This window comes from Tetrao urogallus (assembly GCF_951394365.1).
Source record: "Tetrao urogallus genome assembly, chromosome: 23".
Taxonomy (NCBI): domain Eukaryota; kingdom Metazoa; phylum Chordata; class Aves; order Galliformes; family Phasianidae; genus Tetrao; species Tetrao urogallus.
Genome location: NC_136836.1, coordinates 5,098,409 through 5,120,806, shown reverse-complemented (window position 1 = coordinate 5,120,806; position 22,398 = coordinate 5,098,409). Strand labels below are relative to the sequence as shown.

The 22,398-nt window shown below is 65.0% G+C and overlaps 1 protein-coding gene across 1 annotated transcript; it reads left to right on the top strand.

Annotated features, from left to right (window-relative positions):
• Positions 1–4,114: 4,114 nt before the first annotated feature.
• Positions 4,115–21,635, top strand: COL16A1 (collagen type XVI alpha 1 chain; the record flags this gene model as incomplete). The annotated part of the gene is made up of 71 exons (XM_079546222.1): positions 4,115–4,190; positions 5,782–5,844; positions 5,928–6,045; positions 7,623–7,746; positions 7,827–8,102; positions 8,183–8,263; positions 8,434–8,565; positions 8,924–8,971; positions 9,380–9,406; positions 9,661–9,696; positions 9,792–9,818; positions 9,956–10,018; positions 10,110–10,151; positions 10,240–10,284; positions 10,391–10,426; positions 10,692–10,754; positions 10,856–10,900; positions 10,972–11,067; positions 11,175–11,213; positions 11,586–11,630; positions 11,884–11,919; positions 12,013–12,129; positions 12,211–12,246; positions 12,318–12,353; positions 12,440–12,529; positions 12,619–12,666; positions 12,753–12,788; positions 12,858–12,911; positions 13,037–13,153; positions 13,235–13,270; positions 13,378–13,485; positions 13,574–13,696; positions 13,762–13,815; positions 13,886–13,927; positions 14,030–14,065; positions 14,264–14,317; positions 14,454–14,522; positions 14,608–14,661; positions 14,736–14,762; positions 14,842–14,907; positions 14,987–15,040; positions 15,125–15,178; positions 15,281–15,334; positions 15,449–15,493; positions 15,575–15,691; positions 15,976–16,011; positions 16,126–16,203; positions 16,280–16,324; positions 16,585–16,629; positions 17,677–17,730; positions 17,834–17,887; positions 18,273–18,326; positions 18,443–18,487; positions 18,559–18,612; positions 18,731–18,766; positions 18,943–19,005; positions 19,076–19,147; positions 19,251–19,304; positions 19,392–19,436; positions 19,544–19,588; positions 19,711–19,764; positions 19,849–19,902; positions 20,017–20,067; positions 20,179–20,268; positions 20,348–20,383; positions 20,457–20,501; positions 20,595–20,783; positions 20,872–20,938; positions 21,016–21,192; positions 21,272–21,349; positions 21,433–21,635. 71 exons carry the CDS (start codon positions 4,115–4,117, stop codon positions 21,633–21,635), a joined length of 4,869 nt encoding a protein of 1,622 aa, XP_079402348.1.
• Positions 21,636–22,398: the final 763 nt, after the last annotated feature.

The following is a 22,398-nucleotide window of genomic DNA, read 5'->3' as shown; positions in this document are numbered from 1 at the left end:
ATGTTTCTTCACGCAGTGCACCGTGTGCACGCGCGCGGCGGCCCCGGGCACCCCACGCCCCCCACGCTGGGTGGTGGAACCGTGGCCGGGCGCCCTCGCCCCGTGGCCGCCCCCTCCCAGCCGTCCCCGCCGTCCCCACCCCACGGGGCAGGTGCTGTCGTTGTTGGAAATAAAAGTTCACTCTCTGTGGAGCCGCGGGGCCGCCACGCGGTGCTTCGTGTGCCACCTACGGCCCGCGGGATGGCGCTCGCTGGGGACTCGTCTGTCCCAGCCCTGCCTGCCTGTGCCCTGGATCCTGATTGCATCTCAGCCCACCCTGACGCGCTGCTGTGTAAATGAGAGCAGGAGCTGAGGGTGCTGAATGACACGGTAATTAATCTGCGAGCAAACTTTGGAGGCAGCTGGTGCCTGGGGCAGGGACAGGGGCACAGTCTGAGGAGGAGCAGAGGTGGGGCCCATTCTTGTGGGGCCCGAGGGGAGGACCGTCCGTGTGCTGCATCCGTGGGGAGCTGCACAGTGCAGGGGCAGGATGCAGACCCCCGGAGCGCGGGTCTCTCATCCCCTGGTCGTCCCACTGAGCACTGACTGCATGGCCCAGCTTATCCCAGTGCTGACTGGTTTGGGGCTGGGCTGCAGGCTGCGTGCTGGGAGCGAGGCAGCGCTGGGCTGGGGCCAACTCCAGTTGTGCAACGCTGGGGACCGCAGCCTCGATGCAGGGACTGCAGCTGGGGTTTCCAGGGCACTGCTGCAGGATGGGGGCACGCAGCCCCCTGACACTGCGTGCTGCTCTCTGGGTCACGGCGCTCATTGCTCAGAACAGCAGCCATGTCCTCATGCTCTGGTTGCTTGCTCTTCTCTCCACCACCCCACATCCAGCCCAGCCCAAACTTCGGGGCCGGCTCTGGTTCCTATCTTTCCCTTCCCAGCCCCAGGCAGCAGCAAGCAGCAGCGGCAGGCAGTCCTGGGGCATCTGGTGGCAATTAGCAGCTTTCATTACTCATGGAGACGCCATATGGGTGAGGGAACGGAGCCCGCCCTGGCGGTGCAGGATTGCAAAGGGGATGTGAGGGAGTGACGTTCCGTAGGGCTGGGGATGCGTAGGAGGGAGCGCGGGGGTCTTCAGCCCCAAATCCCGTTGGTGGGTGCACGAGGTGTGAGTGGCGTCCGGGGGAACAGGCTTGGAGAGCATCACAGCCATTTTCCATCTGAACCGCTGTGCGCCACAAAGACCCGTGCCAAAAATGTTTGGTTTTGGGGGGGCGGAAACGATGGAGAAAACCCTGCGATGCTGAGCAGCCGGCACGGAAAGTTCCTCTGCTCGGGTTTGAGTGCCTCCGCCTTTGTGGCGAAGCACTTCCACCAGAAGAGACAAAGCTGCTGCTCCAGCGCCACAAACCCGGAATTCACACCGCAGGAATTCCGGGCTGGCACGAGCAAGGGGTGGAGGCGGGGAGCCCCGCGGTGACGACGCTGCACCGCATGACGCTCCATCGGAGGCAAATTGTCTCCAGCTTGAAAATTGCAGCGCTCTGCTCGGGGTCGGGTTTCTTGGCCTCTGGTGCTGCTGATTCTTGGAAATCCAGCTCGCCTCGGCGCTTCCCGGGGGCCCGCGGTCTCTTCCCATCCTTACTCCGGGGGGGATGGTGGGGGGATGTTTGCTCCCTCAGTGGAGCTTGAGGCCGCCATCCCCACGGAGCCTTTGGCAGAAGGCAGCAAAAAGCCGTCCCTGAGCCTGCCCCATAGCTGGAGGAGCAGGATGCAGCCTCCTGCCCCACGTGCTGGCATGGAATGGCACGGAACTGCGGTCACCTCTGTGCTGTGGCCGCCCCCACGCTCTCGATGCCAGCAGAGTCACTTTGTGCCACCGCACCGGGAACAACCAACCAGAACGGGAAAATTGAGGCACAGCGGGACCACCCCCAACACGACCCACAGCTGTGCCAGCACCACCGAGGGGCGAAAGGACGCGCCCAGGCTGCAGCCAGGTGCCGGAGCCCTGCTCGAACCCGCGTGGAGCCGCTGGGAGGCTCTGCAAAGAGAGCAGCTCAGAGTGAATAATCACCCACTAAAAAGGAATGATAAAAGTTTCGTGATGTTTCATACCCGCTTGCTTTAATTAGCCTTAATTGCTACAGTAGGCAAGCTGCAGATGAACTGAGCGCTCTGTCACCGCATCTCAGGGGCTGCCGGGTGGATAAACGGCGCCGCACCGCTCCAGCAGCAGCGCTGCCTGCTCTGCCCCAGACAGCTTATTTACTGCGGGCTGAATAAATATCAGTTGTTAATTAGAGCGCGCTTATTGAGATGCATGCGTCCCTAACACACATTTGTAAAGCTTCAGTGTAAATAGATTCGTCCTAATTTGGGAGGGAAGCGGTCGAGCAGAGGCGCGGCGGTGCTGCGTTGCAGTGGGGTGAGGGGACGCAGGGGATGCGTGGGGCTGATGCGCAGCTCATGGGGGGCAGTGCTGTGCCGTGGGGTCTGCGTGTGGGTCCCAGGGCTGGGCCTGAGGGAACTGTGAGCACAGGGGCATCCCGGGAGGACGCCGTGCTCCCCACACTGCTGCATTTCGGGCCAGCACCTGGGTCACCCTCTGTGCCTCAGTGTCCCCCCGTGCCCCACTGTCCCAACGTCCTCCTCTCTGTGCTCCAGTATCCTCCCGCACCACAACGTCCCCCCGGTGCCTCAGTTGTGCTGCAGTGCCCCAGTGTCCCTCTTTGCCCCCGTGTCTCAGTGTCCCCAGGGGACGAGGAGCCGCTTCCCATGGACAGGAGCAGAGCGCGGGGCTCGCTCCCCCAGGACACCCCGGGGGGGGGGGGGGGGAGAATGGGAAGGGAGCGGAGGGCGGTGTGCCGTTACCGGGACCCCCGCTGGGGGGCGGCCCGGCCAGGAGGGAGAGGAGGGAGAGGAAGAGGAAGGCGGGAGGCGAAGGAGGGCGGTGGTTCTGCCCTACCCCCCCGCCCCGTGCAGGGGAGGAGGAGGGCGGGCAGCGGCCGGGGGCGGCTCGGGCTCCCCCCGGAGGGAGGCGGGGAAGGCGGCGGCGGGGGCGGACGGACGGTCGGACGGAGCGCAGCGCCCGGAGCTCAGCGCCCGGCCCGAGCCGCACCGAGCCCGGCAGGTGAGCTCCAGGCAGCGGGCGGGGGAGGGCGGTGCTCCGAACCGGGATTGATCCGCGTCCTGGGAATCGGGAGCGGAGACCGGGACAGGATGGAGCACGGCAGGAGCCGGGCTGCTGGCTTGTGAAGTCGGAGTGCAGGGGTGCGATGTGGGGGCTGTTGGGGAAACGATGGCACAGAGTCGGGGTGCTGTGCTATGATGTCGGGATTTAGGGGGCATACAGTGGGGATAGAGGGGTATAAAATCGGGGTGCGGGGTTGCAGGGTTGGAACGCAGCGTGATAAAGTTGGGATGCGGTGTTATGAAGTCGGGGTAGAAGGGCAGCAAAGCCGGGATGCAGAAGTGGCAAAGCCGAGACGCGGTGGTGTCGGGCCGGGCTGCAGCGCTGTGAGGTTGGAGTGCAGGGCTGCAAGGGAGAGCGCGACTACAGCAGAGCCGAGGGTGTAAAGTCGCGGTGCAGGGGGATGAAGGGGGGGTGCGGGGGGTCCTGTGCGTGTCCCACCCGGCAATGGGGAGCAGTGGGGAGCGGGGCAGCAGCCTCGTGCTGTTTCAAAGCCTTGCTTCGTGGCAGGAAGCGGGCGGGGGGGGGGAGGGGGGTCAGGTCGCAGTGACCCGAAGGGCTTTGGACCACTCCAGGGAACCACGTGGGTCCGGGAGGCAAAAGAGAACGGAGAGTTCTTTTGGGGTCTTCAGCAGGAAGCACGTGGGGCTCTGGGGCGCCTCAACCTGACTTTGGGGTGCGTCTGAATGTTGTGGGTCGGGTAGCGACCCTGAATGTGAAATCTGGGTGGGGGGATGCAGTGCTAGGTGGGGGCCTCACTGCAGCCCCGAAGGCTGTGTGAGCTGTGGCCGAGTGGCTCAGGGCCTCCTCCATGCTGGTGGCTCGCAGGCGGCTTCCCAGTGTGGGGAATGGCCGGGGCCCACCGCTCACCTGCCTGACTGCCCATCTCCCACCTGCAGGCAGCTGAGTTGACCCCGAGCTGCTGCCAAGGGCACCATGAGGGGTCTCTGGGCCGTCGTCGTGGTGGGGCTCATCAGCGCCTGCGATGGGACGGAGATGCCAGCAGAAGAAGGTAAGGGGCACGGAGAGTAGGGGCACGGGGTCTGCACCCCCCAGGATGCTCCCTCCTTACCTGTCCCTGGGTGTTCAAGGAGAAGATGAGAGAGCAATGCTGGAGCCACGAAGCGTGGGGCAGAGGTGGCTGGGGGTCACCACGAGCCGTGCCGGGTCCCCACGTGCCGGCGGTGCTGGCAGCAGGGCAGGCTGAGAGCTCCCTGTGCCGACTGCACGGGCTGTGGGGCTTTGCTCAGCATCCCAGCCGGGCCCAGGGCCAGAGAGAGCAGCGCCAGCGCCATTGTGGGGAGCCAGGCCGGGGACACCCCGCTCTCACCCACGTCACCCCCACGGCACTGGGAACACCCTGCAGGAAGGGGGGGGGGTTTGGCCACGCTTTGGTTGCAGGTGCCGGTTGCCAGCTGGCTGTTCTGTCCTGTAGTGGGGCTGCTCGGAGCTCATGGCGCGTTGTGGCTCTGGGTGCAAGGTGGGAAGGGATCTGGCCACAGCGCATGGAAAGAACGGAGGCATGGGGCTGGGCCCATGCTGTGGGGAGCAGTGGGCATTGGTGGAGCCCTGGGAGTCTCCTCTGCAGTGTCCCTGGCTGTGTGTGGGGCGCGGTGTGGGGCTGGCTGTGGGGCGAGCTGCAGGCGGATGGTGGGGAGGAGCTGCTGGCAGCGAGGCCGTGGTTGCATCAGTCCTTGTGGGGGTGGAGCGGCGCTCATCCTGCTGGGGGGCGCAGGGGCTGCAGCCCCTTGGCACAGCCAGAGGGCAGAGCACCGTTGTTGGCACGGCACTGTGAGGTCCTGGTGCAGTGTGTGGGACCCCGTGGCAATGCTACTGCGGGCTGTTAATTAGGGAAACGAGGGCTGGGGTGGCCTCAAAGCAGGCAGTGCTGGGGGTGAGGCTTTACCCCCTGCCCCGAGCAATGATCTCAGCATCGCCTGTGCGTGGAGCTCCGCTCTGGCAACACAATGTGCTCCAATGCCAGCCCTGCAGTGCGAGGGAGTGGGCAGCAATGGGGAGAAGCTGTGGGGCGCGGGCTGTGGGGACGGAGGCGGGGGATGGCCCTGCGCTGCTGCCTGCACTGAGGCACAACAAATCCCTCTTTCAATATCCTCTTGTTTCCTCCTCCATCTCGCTCCTCCCAACATCTGGCAGCATCCAGCGGAGGTGGATGAACGATGTTGGAGCGGTGATCTATCAACTCTGGGTCTGACGCAGTGCTTCCTGCCTGCCCCCATTCCCTCGGTGCTCCTCACCCCTCACCTGGCAGCCCTGACTCCCACCCCACGCACCGCCAGCTCTGGGGATGCAGCAGGGCACACAGGACACCACCTCCCCGCGCTGGGTGGCCGCGGCGCTGGGCCCATCTCCTGATGGTGATTCCAGGCACGGGGCCGGTCCAGACAAAGCACAGCTGGGGAAGGCATTGCATGCAGTGACCTCGCCGTGCACAGCCAGGGCTGAGCTGGTGCTGCGCCCGCTCACGGTGCGGCTCTGCTCCTGGTGGGCGCCGTGCCGGAGCTGCCGTGGTGCGGGGCTGCGCTGGGAGACACTGCAGTGACACTGCGGGGAGGCGGTGCTGACGCCCTGCTTTGCCTTTGCAGGGACGCTGTGCCCGCAGCTTTGGGACGAGGATCTGGTTGGGAACAAGTATGAGAACGTGACGGGTAAGGAGATGGCGACAGGGGCCTGGTGACGCGGGGATGGGCTGCGCAGCCGCGGCGATGCCCTCACCCCCTTCGTCCGCCAGGCTTCAACCTCATCAAGCGCTTCGACCTGATGAAGATCTCCTCCGTCAAGAAAGTGCGCGGCCCACGGGGAGCGGTGCTGCTGCGGCTGGGGGCCGTGCCGCTGGTGCAGCCCACACGGTGAGCGCAGCCCCCCACTCCCAGCCCTCTCCCACCCACCCCTCCAGCAGCGCCGTGCGTGAACCCGGCCCTTCCAGCGCTGCGGGCGGCGAACGCAGCAGGGCTGCGGCACCCATAGGGGTGCGGAGGTGCCGATGGCGTGCGCCGCCTGCTTTCCTCCTCGAAAGTAAATCACTCTGGGCGGTGGGGACGCAGCCAGCCCTTACGCAACCGCTGCGCTGCGGATGCTCTGTCTTTGCTGTCCTGAACTTGGCAGGCACTGCCTGGGGTCTCATGAGCCCAAAGTGCTGCACAGCTCTGAGCGGTGGGTGCGGGTTTGCTGGGGCCGTGCAGAGCCCAGCCCTGATGTCTGCATCACATCCCGTCTGCCTGTGCCTGAGGCTCTGCTCTGGCTGCGCCAACTCATGGCATCGGGGCCAGCGGCTCTGCGGGGCCGCCACGCTGGCGTGGGGACACCGTGGGGTGGAAGAGCATCCGTGTGCTGGGGAGTGTAGGAACGGGATGTGCTTTGCATTTCCATTTGGCAGTGGGGAGAAGGCTCAGAGTTTGGGGGTACGGTAGGGTGAAGGAGAGCCAGCTCCCGGCCCGGGCAGCTGAGTCCTTAGATGGCTTTTGGAGGCTGCAGGCTGGTGTTGCTCTTGGCTGGGTGCCTGGAGACAGTTCTTGGGAAAGCTCAGCGCGGGGATGGCACCGTCACCAGGCACCCGTGGGTGCTCTGCTGCCCTGGCATTGCTCTGTGATGCCCAGCGAGGACGGCCCTGCGCCCCATGGAGGGGACAGCCCACTCCCACACAGCCACCCTGGTCCTGCTCCAGAGCGGCGGTTTGGAAAATTGCTGCTGTGGTGGAGGTTGGGAGCTGAGTGCATCCCAAAGCAAATAGCTGCAGTGGTGGAGCGGGCGGAGAGTGGGGCTCTGCGGCTGCCTCAGCACATTGCCTCCGTGGGAGCATCCATCCTGCACGGCCCTCGGAGTGGGGATGGCTGCCCAGGGACAAAACCAAGTGCTGCAGCAATAAACGCTCCTGGGTGCTGCACCAGTAGGATGTGTGGGGATACCCAGCGCTCGGGGCGTGAGGTGGGGCTGGGCCATGGGGCAGGGGTGGGGACAGAGCCCCTGGCACAGGCTGGGCTGTGTGTGGGCACGAGGATGCTCTGTCCTCAACTCTGCACGTGCTTTTGGCTGCTGTGAGGGCTGTGGGGCTGAGATGTGGGGCTGTGGGGCTGTGCTTTGGGAAAAGTGGCACTGAGGTCCATGTCCCACCAGGCAGGAGGGAGCAGCTCTGATGTTTATCTCCTGTTCAGCTCCTGTTGCACAAGCGCTGGCAGCTCCCAGCCAGAGCCCACTTGTGTTCCAGCAGAGACACAAACAGCTCCCAGCCCCACACAGCTGCTGGTCCAGCACTGTCCTGGGGCTGCGCTTCCCAGCCCTGCAGCATGGTGCTGGGACCAGAGCTGCTCCTGTCCCAGTGGGAACAGCCCTGCGGGGCTGTTTGGGACGCGGTGTTGGTGGTGATGTGGAGGCCCAGGGTTGGTGCAGATGGAGCTCATTTGGGCCCTGCTGATGCCTGTTCCTGCAGGCAGGTGTTCCCCCACGGGCTGCCCCCTGAGTTCACCCTCATCCTCACCTTGCTGCTGAAGAAGAACAGCACGGGGGAGCACTGGTACCTCTTCCAGGTCACCGACCGCCACGGCTACCCCCAGGTACGGCTGTGGGACCGTGGGATGTGGGGCCAGGGGACCGCCAGGTGCTGGCCGTGAGCACGGTGTCCCCTCTCTGCCAGCTCTCCCTGTCCGTGCACGGCCCTGAGAAGAGCCTGGAGTTCCAAGCCAGGGCGCCGGGATCCACATTTGTCAGCACCGTCTTTACGGGGAAGGCCGTCTCGTCGCTCTTTGACGGGCGGTGGCACAAAGTGCTGCTGGCTGTGCAGAGCCGCGCTGTGTCCCTGCATGTGGACTGCGGCTCCATCTCCTCCAAACCGCTGGCGCCGCGGCGGGCGCTGACCCCTGAGGGCAATGCCTTCCTGGGGCTGGATGCCGTGCGCGGGACCCCGGTGCGGGTGAGTCCCCGTGGGGTTGCGGGGTCGGGGTTTGGCACCGGGGCCATCACCCCTCACCCCACTGCCCTGCGGTGCCGCAGTTCGACCTGCAGCAGGCGCACATCTACTGCGACGCAGAGCTGGCCCGGCACGAGGGATGCTGCGAGATCTCAGCCAGCGGGGTGAGCGCTGCGAGCAGAGCCTTGCTGGAGGGGGAACCGGGGCTGCGGGTGGCTGGGGATGCGTCGTGAGCACTGCCGCACATTTCCCCACCAGCACCGCGGTGCAGGGCGCATCCCCGTCCCCAGTTGCGTTGGCTCACAGCCCCCTGTGCCCTCTTGTCTCCCATCAGTGCCAACCTGAAGCGCCCAAGACGCGGCGTCAGGCGGAGCTGATGCAGAGCAGCAACCTCATCGAGATCTCCCCGCAGCCGCAGGGCCGGGTGTTCACACGCTGCTTCTGCCTGGAGGAGCCGCTGGGCTCGGTGAGGCGGCGTGCTGGCAGCCTCAGCGCGCAGCCACGTGGATTCAGCCTTGGAAAAGCCCTGCCTCACTTTTTCCACTGCCTGCAGAGCTGGGAGGGAGGGAGCGCACAGGAGCCGGCGGCACCGAGCGCTGGGGAGGGTGGGAGAATGGGGGAGCTGCTGGCTGCCGGTCCTGTTTGTTGGGGAGGGTACAGATGTGGGTTGGTAGCCAGGGGTGTATGGGGTGGCGTTGCCCTGGGGTGCAGCTGTGGGGTAACCCGGGGGGTGCATGGAGGAGCATCAGCCCAGGGTACAATTTCAGGGTACCCCAGGGGTGCACGCAGAGGCATCACCCCAGGATGCTCTGTTCTCTCCCCAGGAGCCAGAGAGAGAGAAGAGCAGCCTGAAGGGAGATTATGTGGAGAAGGTGAGATGAGGGTGGCCAGGAGCCCCCCGACCCCCCCGCCCCGCTCCCACATGCCCTGTGCTGCTCTTCCTCCTCCGCCGCCTTCGGGCGGTTCTGCCAGAGCCGCTGTCAGGAAGCGGCGTGTCTGCTCCCCCGAGCAGGAATGAAGGCCCCATTTGCTCTCTGCTGCTGCTGGAGCAATCCCAACCGCGACTCAGGGCCTCTTTGTTCCTTCCAAGCGGCCGCAGAGCTGGGAAACATCTCCAGCACAGCCCGTGCCCCATCCCTGCGCCGCCCTGTCTGGCTCAGTGGGATCCCACTGGGCATCCCTGGGGGCTCAGGGACCCCTTGGCGTGGGCAGAGGGGTGCAGGGGGGTCTGAGCCTGCCCGATGCTCCTTCTCACCTCTGCTCCATGTTGCTTCCCACAGGGCTACAAGGGGATGTCCAACGAGGAGGTGAGGCTGGGGGCTGTGGGCAGGGGGGACCCCTGGGTGCCTTCAGTCGTGTATTCCTCAGTCCCATGGCAACGTGCCTAAGTGGCTGCTTTGGCTGCGAGGAGCTGTGGTCAGCCACAAAGCCACAGGGACAGCCTGCGCCAGGCCACGTGCTTGCCCCCTCTGGGGCTGGAACTCTTTCCTCCATTTCCTTTTCCCCACTCCACACATCCCCACAGCTCTGTGGGTACAGATGCCCTCTCCATCTCTTGCAGTGCCCGCCCTGCCCACCGCCGACGGCTCCAACGAATGTGAGTGTCCTGGGGCTGCACGGGGTTCTGGGTCCCTGTTCAGTGTCACCTGTGGCTGTGCCAGGCGCGGTGACGCTTCTGTCTCCTCTCTGTAGGTGACATTCGGTCCCCCAGGACCCAAGGTAGGTTTGTCCCCCCCAGGACAGCTCCAGCAGGGTTTGGCTGCGGAGACCCCCGGCTGTGCCCCAGGCACGTTGGTGAGGGGTGCACGTGGATGCAGGGGCAGTGATGTCACCTCTTGTCACCCATTCTCTCACAGGGTTTGAAGGGAGAGCGCGGCCTGCCCGGCACCCACGGCACCAAGGGGGAGAAAGGCGAGCGTGTGAGTTTCCCCAGCAGGGATCCCGCTGTCCCCCTGTGCCATGGGGCTCCGGAGCTGTGTCCCACTCTGAGCCACCTCCTCCCCTCTGCAGGGTGCTGACTGCGTGCGCGCAGACCCCGCTGGCCCTGTGCAGGTGAGACCCCCCAACCACCACCCCACACAGACCCCTTTGCCCCATCTCCAACCCCACCTCATCCCCTTCTGTCCCCTTCTGTCCCCAGTGCGCTGAGGGGCCGCGGGGCGAGCAGGGGCAGCGTGGAGAGCGGGTGAGTGGGGCTGGGGCTCCTGCTGGATGTCAGTATTTGCATGCACATCCTCTGCAAGGTGTGTGCCTGAGGGTCCCGCTCACACTGCCCTCTCTGTCCCACGCAGGGGCTGCCAGGGGTGGCCGGTGCCGATGGGCAGAAGGTGAGGATATGGGTTGAGGACATTTGGGCACAGCGTGATGACAGGGGTGCCGGGAGCTGGGGGTGCTGATGTGGGGTTGGATGATGTGGGGTTGGAGGGTTTTGTTGGGGGGATGTGGGGCAGTGGTACTGGGGACAAAGGGCAGCGCTGGGGAGGTGAGGAGATGACATTGCAGATGTGGGGATGGGGAGCCCAGAGGCACAGAGGGGACAGAACTCTGCCCATGGGAGGTGATGCTGGTGACATCTGTCTGTCTGTCCCACAGGGCCAGAAGGGCGAGAAGGGTGACGGGGGACTCCAGGGCAAGCCAGGCCGCCCGGGTCGTGATGTGAGTAGTGCCAGCTGTGGGGCAGGCTGTGGGGCACCAGCACCCCCAGACCTTCCCACCTTGTGCCATGCACAACACTCACCACGCATCCATCCCATCAGGGCCGGCCTGGAGAGATCTGTGTGGTGGGTCCCAAGGGCCAGAAGGTAAGTGGGGTCTTGGGGGCATCTGAGAGCACTTGGGAGCAATGCTGTGGACACCCCTCCTTCCCTTCCAGGGGGACCCAGGCCTCGTGGGACCTGAAGGGCTGGCGGGAGAGCCGGGGCCACCAGGGAAACCGGGCGCACCGGGGATCGGCTTTCCGGGGAAGCCGGTATGGATGCTGTGCTGTGGGCATTGCTGCAGGGGGGGCAATGAGGGGATGCTGCCCCACAGGGCTCCATGGCTGCCACACAGCTGATACCATCCTCTGCTTTTCAGGGTGATCCTGGTGGCCCCCCAGGTCCAAAGGGAGAAAAGGTGAGTAGAGGGGGATGGGGGGTGCCCACTACCTCCTCCTGCCTGAAGGGTCAGTGCGCAGCTTGTGGACCCTCTCCGGTTGTGTCATGGTGCTGTGGCTCCACTAGGGGCTCATTCAGGGGAGTGGGAACCCCTTGCCTGGGAAAGGGCTGCTCAGGAGGTACTGAGACCCCTCTGTGGGGGCTTGGCAGCTGCTGGGGTCGCCTGTAATAGCTGGTGCTGGGGAACATGGAAGAGGGGCTGGTTCCAATCCCTGATTTATGGAGCTGGATGGGAGTGCTGGGGAGGGGGGAGGATGCTGGGTTGGGGGCATGGAGCTGAGGAGCTGCAGCTCCCAGTGTGCCAGGCTCACACTGCGACTTCTGGCTCCAGGGCAGCTCAGGAGCTCCTGGACCCGGCGGATCTCCTGGGACACCCGTGAGTACCGAATGCTGCACTTGGAGCCAAACCGGGGTCACAGACGGGTTCCTTGGCGCAGGGTTGGGGCTGCTTGGCCCGAGTCCTGAGTGGGATCCAAGCCCAGACATAAGAAGGGTTTGGGATGGCCAACAGCCTTGCTGAGGGCTGGGATGGACCCCACAGCAGCTGGGGGTTTGGAGGTGCTGTGTGCAGGCAGACAGACCGCCAGGAACCCAATGCCCTGTTGCCATCTGCTGCCTTCCTCCTGCAGGGACCACGCGGTGTCCTGGGGCCCAAAGGAGACAAGGTGGGTGCAGGGTGCTGGGGGCTCGAGGCTTCTTCTCGGAGCCCCTTGGGGAGCCCCTTCCCCTGGGCTGTGTCTCACTGTCCCTGTTTGCAGGGTGAGCCGTGCCAGCCGTGCCCCGCTCTGCCCACAGGGATGCTCAGCACTGCGGGGCTTCCTGGAAAGCCTGGACCCAGGGGGGAGCCCGGGACACCTGGCAAGGACGGAGTGTCGGTGAGTCGGGCTGTGAGCTTGTGGGAGGGTAGGAGGGGGATTTTGTCTCTGCAGCTCTAAATACTGCCTCTCCATCTCCAGGACAGACCCGGCCCTGCAGGACCCAAAGGGGACAGGGTAGGTGATGCAGGGCTGAGCGCGCTGGAGTGGGACAGCGCTGAGCATCAGCTCCTCTCTTTCCTTCCCAGGGAGACCCTGGCATCCATGGGATCAAAGGGGAGAAGGTGAGTGTTTGTCCTGCTGTGCCCCGTCCCGCTGTCCCTTTGACCTGCCCCACAGACAGTCCCACAGCCCCCCATGCCTCTCACAGGGGGACTCCTGCCTGTCCTGTGACACCCGTGTCCTCGCCGCGCTGCTGCGGGAGCCCCCCGAGGGGCGTGAGAGTGAACTGGGATCACTGGTGAGTGCATGGGGCTGAGACCCCCAACCCCACTGGGACCCCATCCCCATGCTGCTGTGGCTGTGTGTGTGACCACACGTGCTGATCAGCAGGACAAAGCAATCCTCCCTGGGCTGGCTGGCATCAAAGGCGAGAAGGTGGGTGACTCCACAGCCCCCTTTCTGCCCACTCCACGGGCTCAGGGAGGCTGCCTGACCCAGACCCCGACCCTGCTGTCTTGCAGGGAGCTGGTGGCCAGGAGGGACCTGCAGGCAGACCGGTGGGTAGGGTGCGGGTGGGGGGCTTGTGGGGGTCTGTGAACCCTGCAGGCTCATCTCTTCCATCACAGGGGCTCCCTGGGAGCAAGGGTGATCCAGGTGTGCAGGGGCTCAAAGGGGAGAAGGTGAGTGCTGCGCTGTGTCCCCAACCTCCCTGCCCCATCACTGAAGTGTCCCCTTGCAGGTGGGCCCTGGGATGAGGCTGGGGGTCAGTCCCCATGCCCGGCTCTGAGCACGCTGTGCCCCGCAGGGTGAGCCGTGTGGGCACTGTCCCTCAGCTCCACAGGCACTGGAAGGGGCAGCAACAGTGATGGCTGTGCCTGGAGCACCGGGACCGCAGGGCAGGGATGGTGCTCCTGGAAGAGCGGTGAGTTCCCCCAATGTCTGAGGGATTCCTGTTTAGGGGCCCAGGGATGCTCTGGCCTCATCAGTCCCTCCATTCCCACAGGGCAAGCCTGGTGATGCTGGCCAGAAAGGGCAGAAGGTGAGATGGTATGGGGTGGGGACGCAGAGGGGGCTGTGGACCCCCGCTGTCCGTGGAGCTGGGCAGTGCTCCCTGCGCTGTGCCAGCCATCGCCTTCTCTTGGCCAGGGGGACGTGGGCAGCCCTGGGGACCCAGGCACACCGGGCACAGATGGACTGCCAGGGCTGTCGGGTGAGCCGGGCATCAGGGGTCCGGCCGGCCCCAAAGGCGAGAAGGTGAGGACCCTGCACTGGAGTGGCTCAGGAGGAGACCCTCGTCCTGTCACCCCATCCCAACCTCCCCTCTCTGCTCCCTCCTCCTCAGGGAGACGCCTGCGAATCCTGCCCCACGCTGCAGGGGCGCTTCTCAGACGTGATCGGCATCCCGGGAAAACCCGGTGCCAAAGGGGACCAAGGAGCTCCGGGCATCGGGCAGCCGGGCAGAGCCGTGAGTGCCCCGACCCACAGCAACCCGCCAGCACCGAGCCCCGGGGTGACCACGCTGTGTTGTAGGGGAAGCCGGGGCTGCCAGGGATCCGAGGTCCCGCTGGGCTGAAAGGGCTGCAGGTGAGTGGGGCCACGGGGGTGGGCACTGGGGGGGGCTCTCAATGCCTCTCACTGCCCCTCGTGTCTGCAGGGCGAGCCAGGACCGCCGGGCATTGGCAAGCCAGGACCACAGGTGAGCGCCTGCTGTGCCATGCCGTGCTGTGCTGTGCCGTGCCATGTTGTGCTCTGCTTTGCCAGGCAACTCTGCCACCTTTCTCCCTCTCTGTTTTTCCAGGGAGAGCCTGGGAGCACTGGAGAGCCTGGGACCCCTGTAAGTGTTATTCTGGGCTCCTCGGCACTGAGATGCAGAGTCTCCAGCCCCGCAATTCCTACACCTCCCCCATGCAGCATCCCTGTGTCGATGGTGACAGCACGGTCCTGGCTCTGGAGTGGCCTTGAGGACAGTGCTGTCACTGCTGCTGGCTGAGTGGGATGGGTGGGGAGAGTTAACGGCATCTCCTGTCCCCAGGGACCCCCAGGGCCCCAGGGACCTCCAGGAATGGCAGCAGAGAAAGGAGCCAAGGTATAGGAACATGGCACTGAGCTTTGTCCCCCTGTGCTGCCTCACGTTCCCGCGCTCTGGCAGGGCTCTGCCACTGTGCACCCCCAGCTCTCTCTGCCCCCCTTTGCCCTCAGCTCCTGCTGTCCTTTCTCTGCAGGGATCTCCAGGGCTCAAAGGTGCCGTGGGCCCCCCCGGGCCACCAGGGATCAGCGTCACTGGGCCACCAGTAAGTGCAGCCCTGAGGGGGACATCGCCATCACTGTCCTCTTGGTGCTGAGCTCTGAGCTTCCTCATGCTCCTCTTCCTCTCAGGGCCCCGAAGGGCAGCGGGGGCTCCCCGGGGTGCCTGGCTCCAGTGGGATGCCGGTAGGTGTGGGATGTGATGGGGGCACAGTGGGGCTGGGGGCCACCTGCTGACATCCATCTGTGCTTTTCTGCAGGGAGAGAAAGGTGCCCGGGGCGAGAAGGTGAGCGGGTGCTGGGGTGAGGATGGGGCTGCACCTCTGCTGCCTTCCACCACTCTGCTCTTGCTCCATTTTTCTGCAGGGAGACCCCGGGGAATGTGCGTGCCCCCCCAGCCCACGCCAGGACCCCAACCACACTGGGATGCCGGTGAGTGCCATGGCTCCCATCCCCATTCGCACAACTCAGTGCCATCCCACCGAGCATCCCTCCTTTCTCTCGGCCCCAGGGAGCTCCAGGACTCTGGACCGGGACATCCTGGCAGCCCCAGCCGGGTCCCCAGGTGGGTGCAGTCCCTGCGTGTGGCACAGCTTCCAGCTCACACTGCTTCACTGCTCATTTCCCTGCCTGTTTTGGGGTGTTGTAGGGTCCTCCTGGAGCGCCTGGTCCCCCCGGTCCTCCTGGTGCCCCGGGCCGCCAGGTAAGTGGCAGAAAATGGAAACGGTGGAGCGCCCAGTTGGACACATCCTGGCCCTCACTGGGCAAAGGGTTTCAACAGTCAGAGCTCTCTCCTTGGCTTTAGGGGGTCCCAGGACACAATGGATTGCCAGGGCTGCCCGGACCAGCAGGAGACCTGGTAGGTGGTGGCTGTTCTGGGCACAGTGCCCTGCAGGCGTCTGTTATGCATCCCTCCCACTTCTCTTCTGCATCCCTATGCATCCCTCCTGCATGCCTCCCTCATATCTTGCAGGGACCATTGGCCGTCATGGCTGAGAGGAACATCGAGGTGCTGAAGGTGAGAGCTTGGGATGGGACCTGGGGTCACACCACCCCCTTGAGCCCCTCGGGGAGCTGCTGACCCCCCGCCTCCTCCCAGAACATCTGTGGGGACTGCGCACAGCTGCAGGCGGCCTTTGAAGCACCCAGAAGCTTCAAGGGGGAAAAAGGAGACCAAGGCATGCCAGGAGCCCCCGGCAACGAGGGCTGTGCTCGTGTGAGTATTGGCACGGCTCCCACCTGGGTCTGGAGCACCTTGGGTGAAATGCAGAGATGCTCCCGAGCACCCAGGCATCAGCTTGTGCAGCAGTTGTGCAAAGCGGCACTTGTGCAAAGCAGCACTTGTGCAAAGCAGCAGGTGCTTGCAGGGCTGGGCAGGCTCTGGGCACGCTTCCACACGCAGCTGGCACAGGGACATGGGCTGATCCTGTACACTTGGGAGCAGAGGGTGCTGAGCACCGCTCCCAGCTCAGCCCCCGGTGACTCTGGGTTTTCTTGCAGTGCTTTGCCCAGTTCCCAAGAGCTGAGGAGGCTCGGGTGAGTGACTCAGGACATGGCCCTGCTCTGCTGGGCTGCTTGGCAGGCTGCTTGCTGGGGCTGGATGCCGTTGGGCTCCTGATGCAGGTGCTGACGTTGGTGCCATTCCTGCAGGGTGACAGCCCAGACACAGACTGCGGTGAACCCGGGCTCCCCGGTGCCCCAGGTGTCCCGGGTGAGAGAGGCGAGCAGGTGGGTGCCCCTGGAGCTGGAGTGGGGCCGTGTCCCCATGCCGTGGTCCCATCTGATGGCACCTTTCCCTCCCCAGGGCTTACCAGGACAGCGGGGACCCCCAGGGCCACCCGGGCCCATCGTAAGTAGCCATGCTCAGAGGCGGGGGGCTGCGTGGGCATCATGTCACTGCATTTTGAGTCGCCAACGAAGGACCTGGTGCCCTGCCATGAGGCCACGGTGACAGGCAGCGTGGAGCAGCGGCACGGAGATGGAGCAGGACCCTATAGAGCTGGGCTGGGGCTGAGCTGCCCCACACCGCCTGCTGTGTGGCACTCTGAGGGCTCAGCCCAGGCCCCGGTGGGCGCTTCCAGGCTGTGATCTCCCCATTTCTCCCCTCAGGGCCCCCCAGGCTTTCCTGGCACGCCTGGCGCACCTGGACTGCCCGTAAGGACCCAGCAGGGCTCCGTTCTGTGCCGTCTGTCACTGCTTCTTGGTTTGGCTGTGTCCCCATCCCAGCTTCCCGGGAGCAGCCGCAGCACGGCTCTGCCCTTCTCCATTCCCCACATCTCCATCCATTCATGCCTTCCATCTCCATTCAGGGGCTCTCACTGGTCTAAGGCTCATCGCCCTGAGCTCAGGGTGCAGCTCCCTTCTGCCATCCGTGCTGGGTCCCACACCACGTGCCAGGAGGGTGGGACAGCCAGCAGCCAGGCACATCATGGTGCAGCCACGTGTGTGCGCTGGGTGCAGCCGGTGGTCCTCAGCCCGCCCCTCTAAGGGCTGGGGGGATGCTGCCATGCAGCCGGTGCGCTCATCCTCACCTTCCCCTGGTCCCCGGCTCCTCCAGGGTCAGCCAGCATCCACCACCATGTCCATCTGCATCTTCATCATCTTCATCCTCATCCTCCTGCCATCCCCCACTCTCAGGAAGTGCCTGTGGGGTTGGTGGCAGCCCCACTCCAGTGGCTCTGGGAAGATCCTGCCCTCCCCTCATCCTGCTCCCATCCCCTCACCTGCTAACGTCACCGTAACGTCACGGTCTGTGTGGGTCTGTGTGGGTTGTCGCTCTGTGGTGTCAGCCTGTCCCGTCCAGACTCCACTGTGTCAGCACCACATAACCACCACTAACCCCCCCTGCAGCCTGTGCCATCGAGCCCAGGGGCTGCTGGCTGTCACCTGTGTCTCTTGTCACCTGTGTCACCTGTGTCACCGTGCCTCATGTGCTGCAGGAGGATGGGCGGCACTGAGTGCCCTAACCAGGCTGGAGCTGTGCTCCAAAAGGTGCCCTGCCTGTGGGCACCCCTGCACAGTGCCCTCCTGGCTGGGCTCCCTGCAGACCCCCAGGGTCTGCCCTGGCACTGGGGGGTGGCACAGGTGGTGGTGCCCCTACACCCAGTGTGTGCGCAGGATGTGCACAGCAGAGCTGGGGGGCAGAGCGCAGCTCTTGGGGGTGCAGCCCCCCTGCAGCTCCTCTTTTCTCCCCCTCCAAAGGGTCTCCAGGGGGAGCGAGGCCCTGCTGGGCTGGCTGGAGCCAAAGGGGAGCCGGTGAGTGCCATGGGGGGGAAGGCAGGAGGGGCTGGGGGACACCGCTGTCCCTGTGCACCTTCCTGGGGTGCAGCTGGCTCAGCACCACCCTCCCCCTACACAGGGACCCCCAGGACAGCCTGGCTATCCCGGTGCCACAGGCCCTCCTGGCCTTCCTGTGAGTAATGTGGGGAGCCCTGCAGCATGCACCAGCCCCCCACCACCTCCTGTGTCCCCGTGCCCCCCTCTCATGCCTGCTTGGGCCCCCACGCTGCCAGGGACTGGTGGGCGGTCAGGGGACCTGAGTGGGCACTGAGTGCCACAGCCCTGCAGGGCTCACCCCTGCCCCGTCTGTCCCTTGTCCCAGTGTCCCCAGTGCCCTATTGATTCCCTCTATTCACTGTGCCCCCCCACCTCCTGTGCCACATCCTTTCCCTCCATCCATCCCCGTGTCACATTCATGACCCACCCCCATGCTATGTCCCATCCCCTCTCCATGTCCCATCAGTGCCCCGTGTCCCATCCATGCCCTGTGTCCCCGCTCCATCTCCTTCCTCCTTCAGGGCATCAAAGGTGAACGAGGCTACGTGGGCCCACCGGGGGAGAAAGGGGAACTGGTGAGTGCAGCGCTGTGCCCAGCTGTGTGGGGCAGAGGGGTTGGGGGCTCATCCGGATGCCGCCTCACTGCGGCATTGTTGCTGCCTCTATTTGAGCCCTGCTCTCCCTTCCCCAGGGCCCCCCAGGCTTGGATGGTCTCCCTGGTGCCATGGGGCCAGCGGTAGGTGCGGGGCTGTGGGGAGGGGGCTGTGGTCCCAGGGACCCCAAGGGGCTCACGCTTGCTGTCTGCAGGGACCGAGGGGTGAGCGCGGGCTCCCAGGCGGTGCTGGTGAGAAGGGCGATCAGGTGAGATCTCCAGGTGGCCGAACCCATCCCTACAGCCCCTTCCTGCCGGCCTCGTTCCCTTTGGGAAGAGGATCCATGGCCATTGGGCAGGACCCAGCTCAGCTCTGTCTCTCCACAGGGTTTCCAGGGCCAGCCTGGCTTCCCAGGGCCACCTGTGAGTACATCCTGTAGGGCAGGGGTCGATATCTTCTCCCTGGGCACATACAGTGGGACAATGCAAAGAGAGCATCCCTGTAGCAAACCCATTGCAGTGAATTTGGGGATGAAGGGATGCACGAGAGGGGATGGGGGATCTCATTCATCCCTGGGGAATATTGCTCTCCTCTTCAGGGCCCCCCCGGCTTCCCAGGGAAGGTTGGCCCCGCTGGGCCACCGGGACCTGCGGCAGAGAAGGTGAGTGCCATGGGGACAGGAGTGGGTGGTGGCACCAGGGGACACCCTGACCCTGGTGTTGTTCTCACAGGGCAGCGAGGGCGTGCGGGGGCCCACAGGGATGCCAGGGCCCCCTGGACCCCCTGGACCTCCAGGCATTCAGGTAAGGGCTCCCCCTGCCTATCACAGTTGCTTCTGTCCCTGTGCTGGTCCCTGAGGAGCCGTTCTGGGCTCGTCACCCCCAAATCCCTTCCTTGTCCCTGCAGGGCCCTGCTGGCTTGGAAGGACTGGATGGCAAGGATGGCAAGCCGGGGCTGCGGGTGAGGCGTTGGGGTGTGCCAGGCTCAGCACCACCCCATAGCCCCTGGATGTCCCCAGCCCATGTCTGTCTCTTTCTTTCTCCATAGGGTGACCCCGGCCCCCCTGGGCCACCAGGAATGATGGGTCCTCCGGTGAGCGATGGCTTTCCTGGTGCCCGCACTGTCCCACGTGCTGCACCAACGTCACTACTGTGGCAGGTGCAAGTCCTGACCCCAACCTACCTCTCCTCTCCCTCCAGGGCTTCAAAGGAAAACCGGGGCACCCAGGGCTGCCTGGACCAAAGGTCAGTGGCTGGGGGTCCCTTGTTGTCCCCAGAGCAGTGGTCATCCTGCAGTGGTGACAGCCCCATGGGAGGCTCTCCATGCATTGCACTGTGTTGCCCACCCCGTCCCTTTGTCCTTGCAGGGTGACTGCGGCAAACCTGGTCCTCCCGGGAGCACAGGTCGTCCCGGGGCAGAGGTGAGAAAGTGGGGAGGGGGCAAAGGAGCCCTGTGCTGAGTGATGGGACCTGCGCCCCTCCCTTCATCCTACTGCCTCCTGCAGGGTGACCCCGGCCCCATGGGACCCCAAGGCCGGCAGGGACCCCCGGGACTCATTGTAAGTGGCTCTGTTCCCTTGATGTGCACTGGGATGGTGTAGGGAGTGCTATGGGGCTGTGTCCCCAAACCGAGGGGCTCTGTCTCCTGCTGAAACCCCTCTCTCTGTCCTCAGGGCCCCCCTGGCAGCCCGGGGCAGCCGGGTCCTGCTGGCCTCGCAGGAGTGGTGAGTACCTGTGGGGCTGCCCTGTGGTCCCCCAAGTGGCAGCAGGATGGAGATAGAGTTGGGGACCAAAAGTGGTGGCCATCCCCATCTCACACTGCATCCACACCACAGGGGATGAAGGGTGAGCGTGGCTCAGCGGGGGACCGAGGTCTGCCAGGAATGCCAGGACAGCCAGGGCCACCGGGACACCCAGGGCCACCGGTGAGAGCAGCAGACGGGCACAGGGGACTGCGAGCACTGCGCCAAGCACACCTCATATCACCTCACTTTCATCCCACAGGGGGAGCAGGGGCCGGATGGACCCGTTGGTAAAGAGGTACAGGAGGGGCAGTGCATGCTGGGGTGCCCCCTGGGCAGCCCCACCGCCCCACACCTCTCTGTCTCCCCAGGGCCCCCCAGGAAAGCCTGGCACTGCAGGACCCGCTGGCCAGAAGGTGAGGTCTGCCACAGCTTCCCCATGGTGTCCCCAGCCCTACACCACATCGGGGGTGCCACGGTGAGAGCTCTGCTTCTCTGTGTCCCCACAGGGTGAAGCCGGGTCCCCTGGAATGCGAGGGTACCCTGGGGAGAAGGGCCGTGCTGGATCACCTGGGGGGCCGGGGAAGAGTGGCTCCATGGGCCCCATAGGGCTGCGGGGTCCTGCAGGAGAGAGGGGTCCCCCCGGCTCACCAGGACCTGCGGGCAGCCCCGGGCTGCCGGGACCCCCCGGGATGATGGTAAGCAGGGGGCAACCGGGGGCAGGAGCTCGACTCCGAGGCGCAGAGCCGGGGCTCAGCAGCCGTGTCTTTTCCGTATCTCCTCCAGGGTGACGTGGTGAATTACGATGAGATCAAAAGGTTCATCCAGCAGGAGATTAGCAAGATGTTTGATGGTAACGGGGGTGATAGGGGCAAGGGCTGGTGCTCCTCCAGTCCCCCCCAGCCCCCGCTGAGCCGCCTGTCCCCACAGAGCGCATGGCATACTACACCTCACGGATGCACTTCCCGGTGGAGATGGTGGCAGCCCCAGGCAGACCAGGTCCCCCGGGCAAGGATGGGCTGCCTGGCCGGCCGGGACCCCCAGGATCCCCAGGGATGCCAGGGCAGATTGGCAGAGAGGGGCGGCAGGGTGTGCCAGGCATGCGGGGTAGGTGCTGCCCCCCATGTCCCCAAGCGCTGGGGTGTCTGCTGCGATGGGGGTCTGACCGTTCACATCTCTCCTCCAGGGGAGCCGGGTGCCAAAGGAGAGAAAGGGGAGAAGGGCATGGGGCTGATGGGGGACAGTGGCCCACCAGGACCCCCAGGTGACTTCCCATCCCCTCTCCGTGTTCCTGATGATGCCGTCAGCTCGGTGCCACCTTCCTCCATCGCTCTCTTTGCCTTCCAGGTCCCCAAGGGCCACCAGGCTATGGGAAGATGGGCCCTCCAGGCCCCGTGGGGCAGCAGGGCATCCCCGGCATCCCCGGTCCCCCAGGTGCCACGGGGCCGCCGGGCAAAACGGGGCACTGCAGCCCTGCTGAGTGCATGGGCGCTCTGCCCATGGAGCAGCCACTCTTCCAGCCCAAGAATGCCAAGGGTCCTTTCGGCTGAGCCGGCCCCACCGCTCCCCACTGCTGCTCTTATTCTTGCCCCCGTTTTCCAGGGGGCTGCGCCGGTCCCGGGGCTGTGGGTGTTGTCCGGCTCCACGGGTGGGTGGTTGTTGTAGGGCAGGTGGATCCTGCCCAGCCGAAATACAGCCGTGCTGCTGCCCCACACCTTGACTCCTCTTGTGTGGTGTCTCGTCTGATCATCCTGTCCCCATCCCTGTCCCTGTCCCCAGCCCTGTGCATGGAGCTGAAGCAAGCGCCCTGCTCCTGCCTTTGATGACGGTGATGGTAGTGATGATGACGATGGTGATGATGGCGATGAGCACAGTGTGATACTGACGATAGAGATCACAGAATATCCGCCATTGGTCCCATAAGAACCACCATAAGAACCACTTGGTCCCATAACAACCCGTTAAGTCCAACTCCAGTGGTGATGATGATGGTGGAGATGGTGATGGCTGTGGTGGGGGTGATGACGGTAATGGTGACAGGGATATAATGTTGATTGTGGTGGTGATGATGATGATGGTGATGGTGATGATGATGGTTCTGGGCCTGATGTGGGGGGAATCCTGCACTACTGGTGGCCCTGGAAGCTCCTCGGCGGTTTCCGTCCGTGCTCCCGCGGGCTCCCAACCCTGTGAGCCCCACTCTCCCACACCCAACATCGCCGCTTTAAGCCTCTCCGTCACGTGATCCACATCACCCTGGGGGGGCGGGACCTCCGGGCTCATCCGCGGGGCTCGACCAATAGGAGTGGGAGA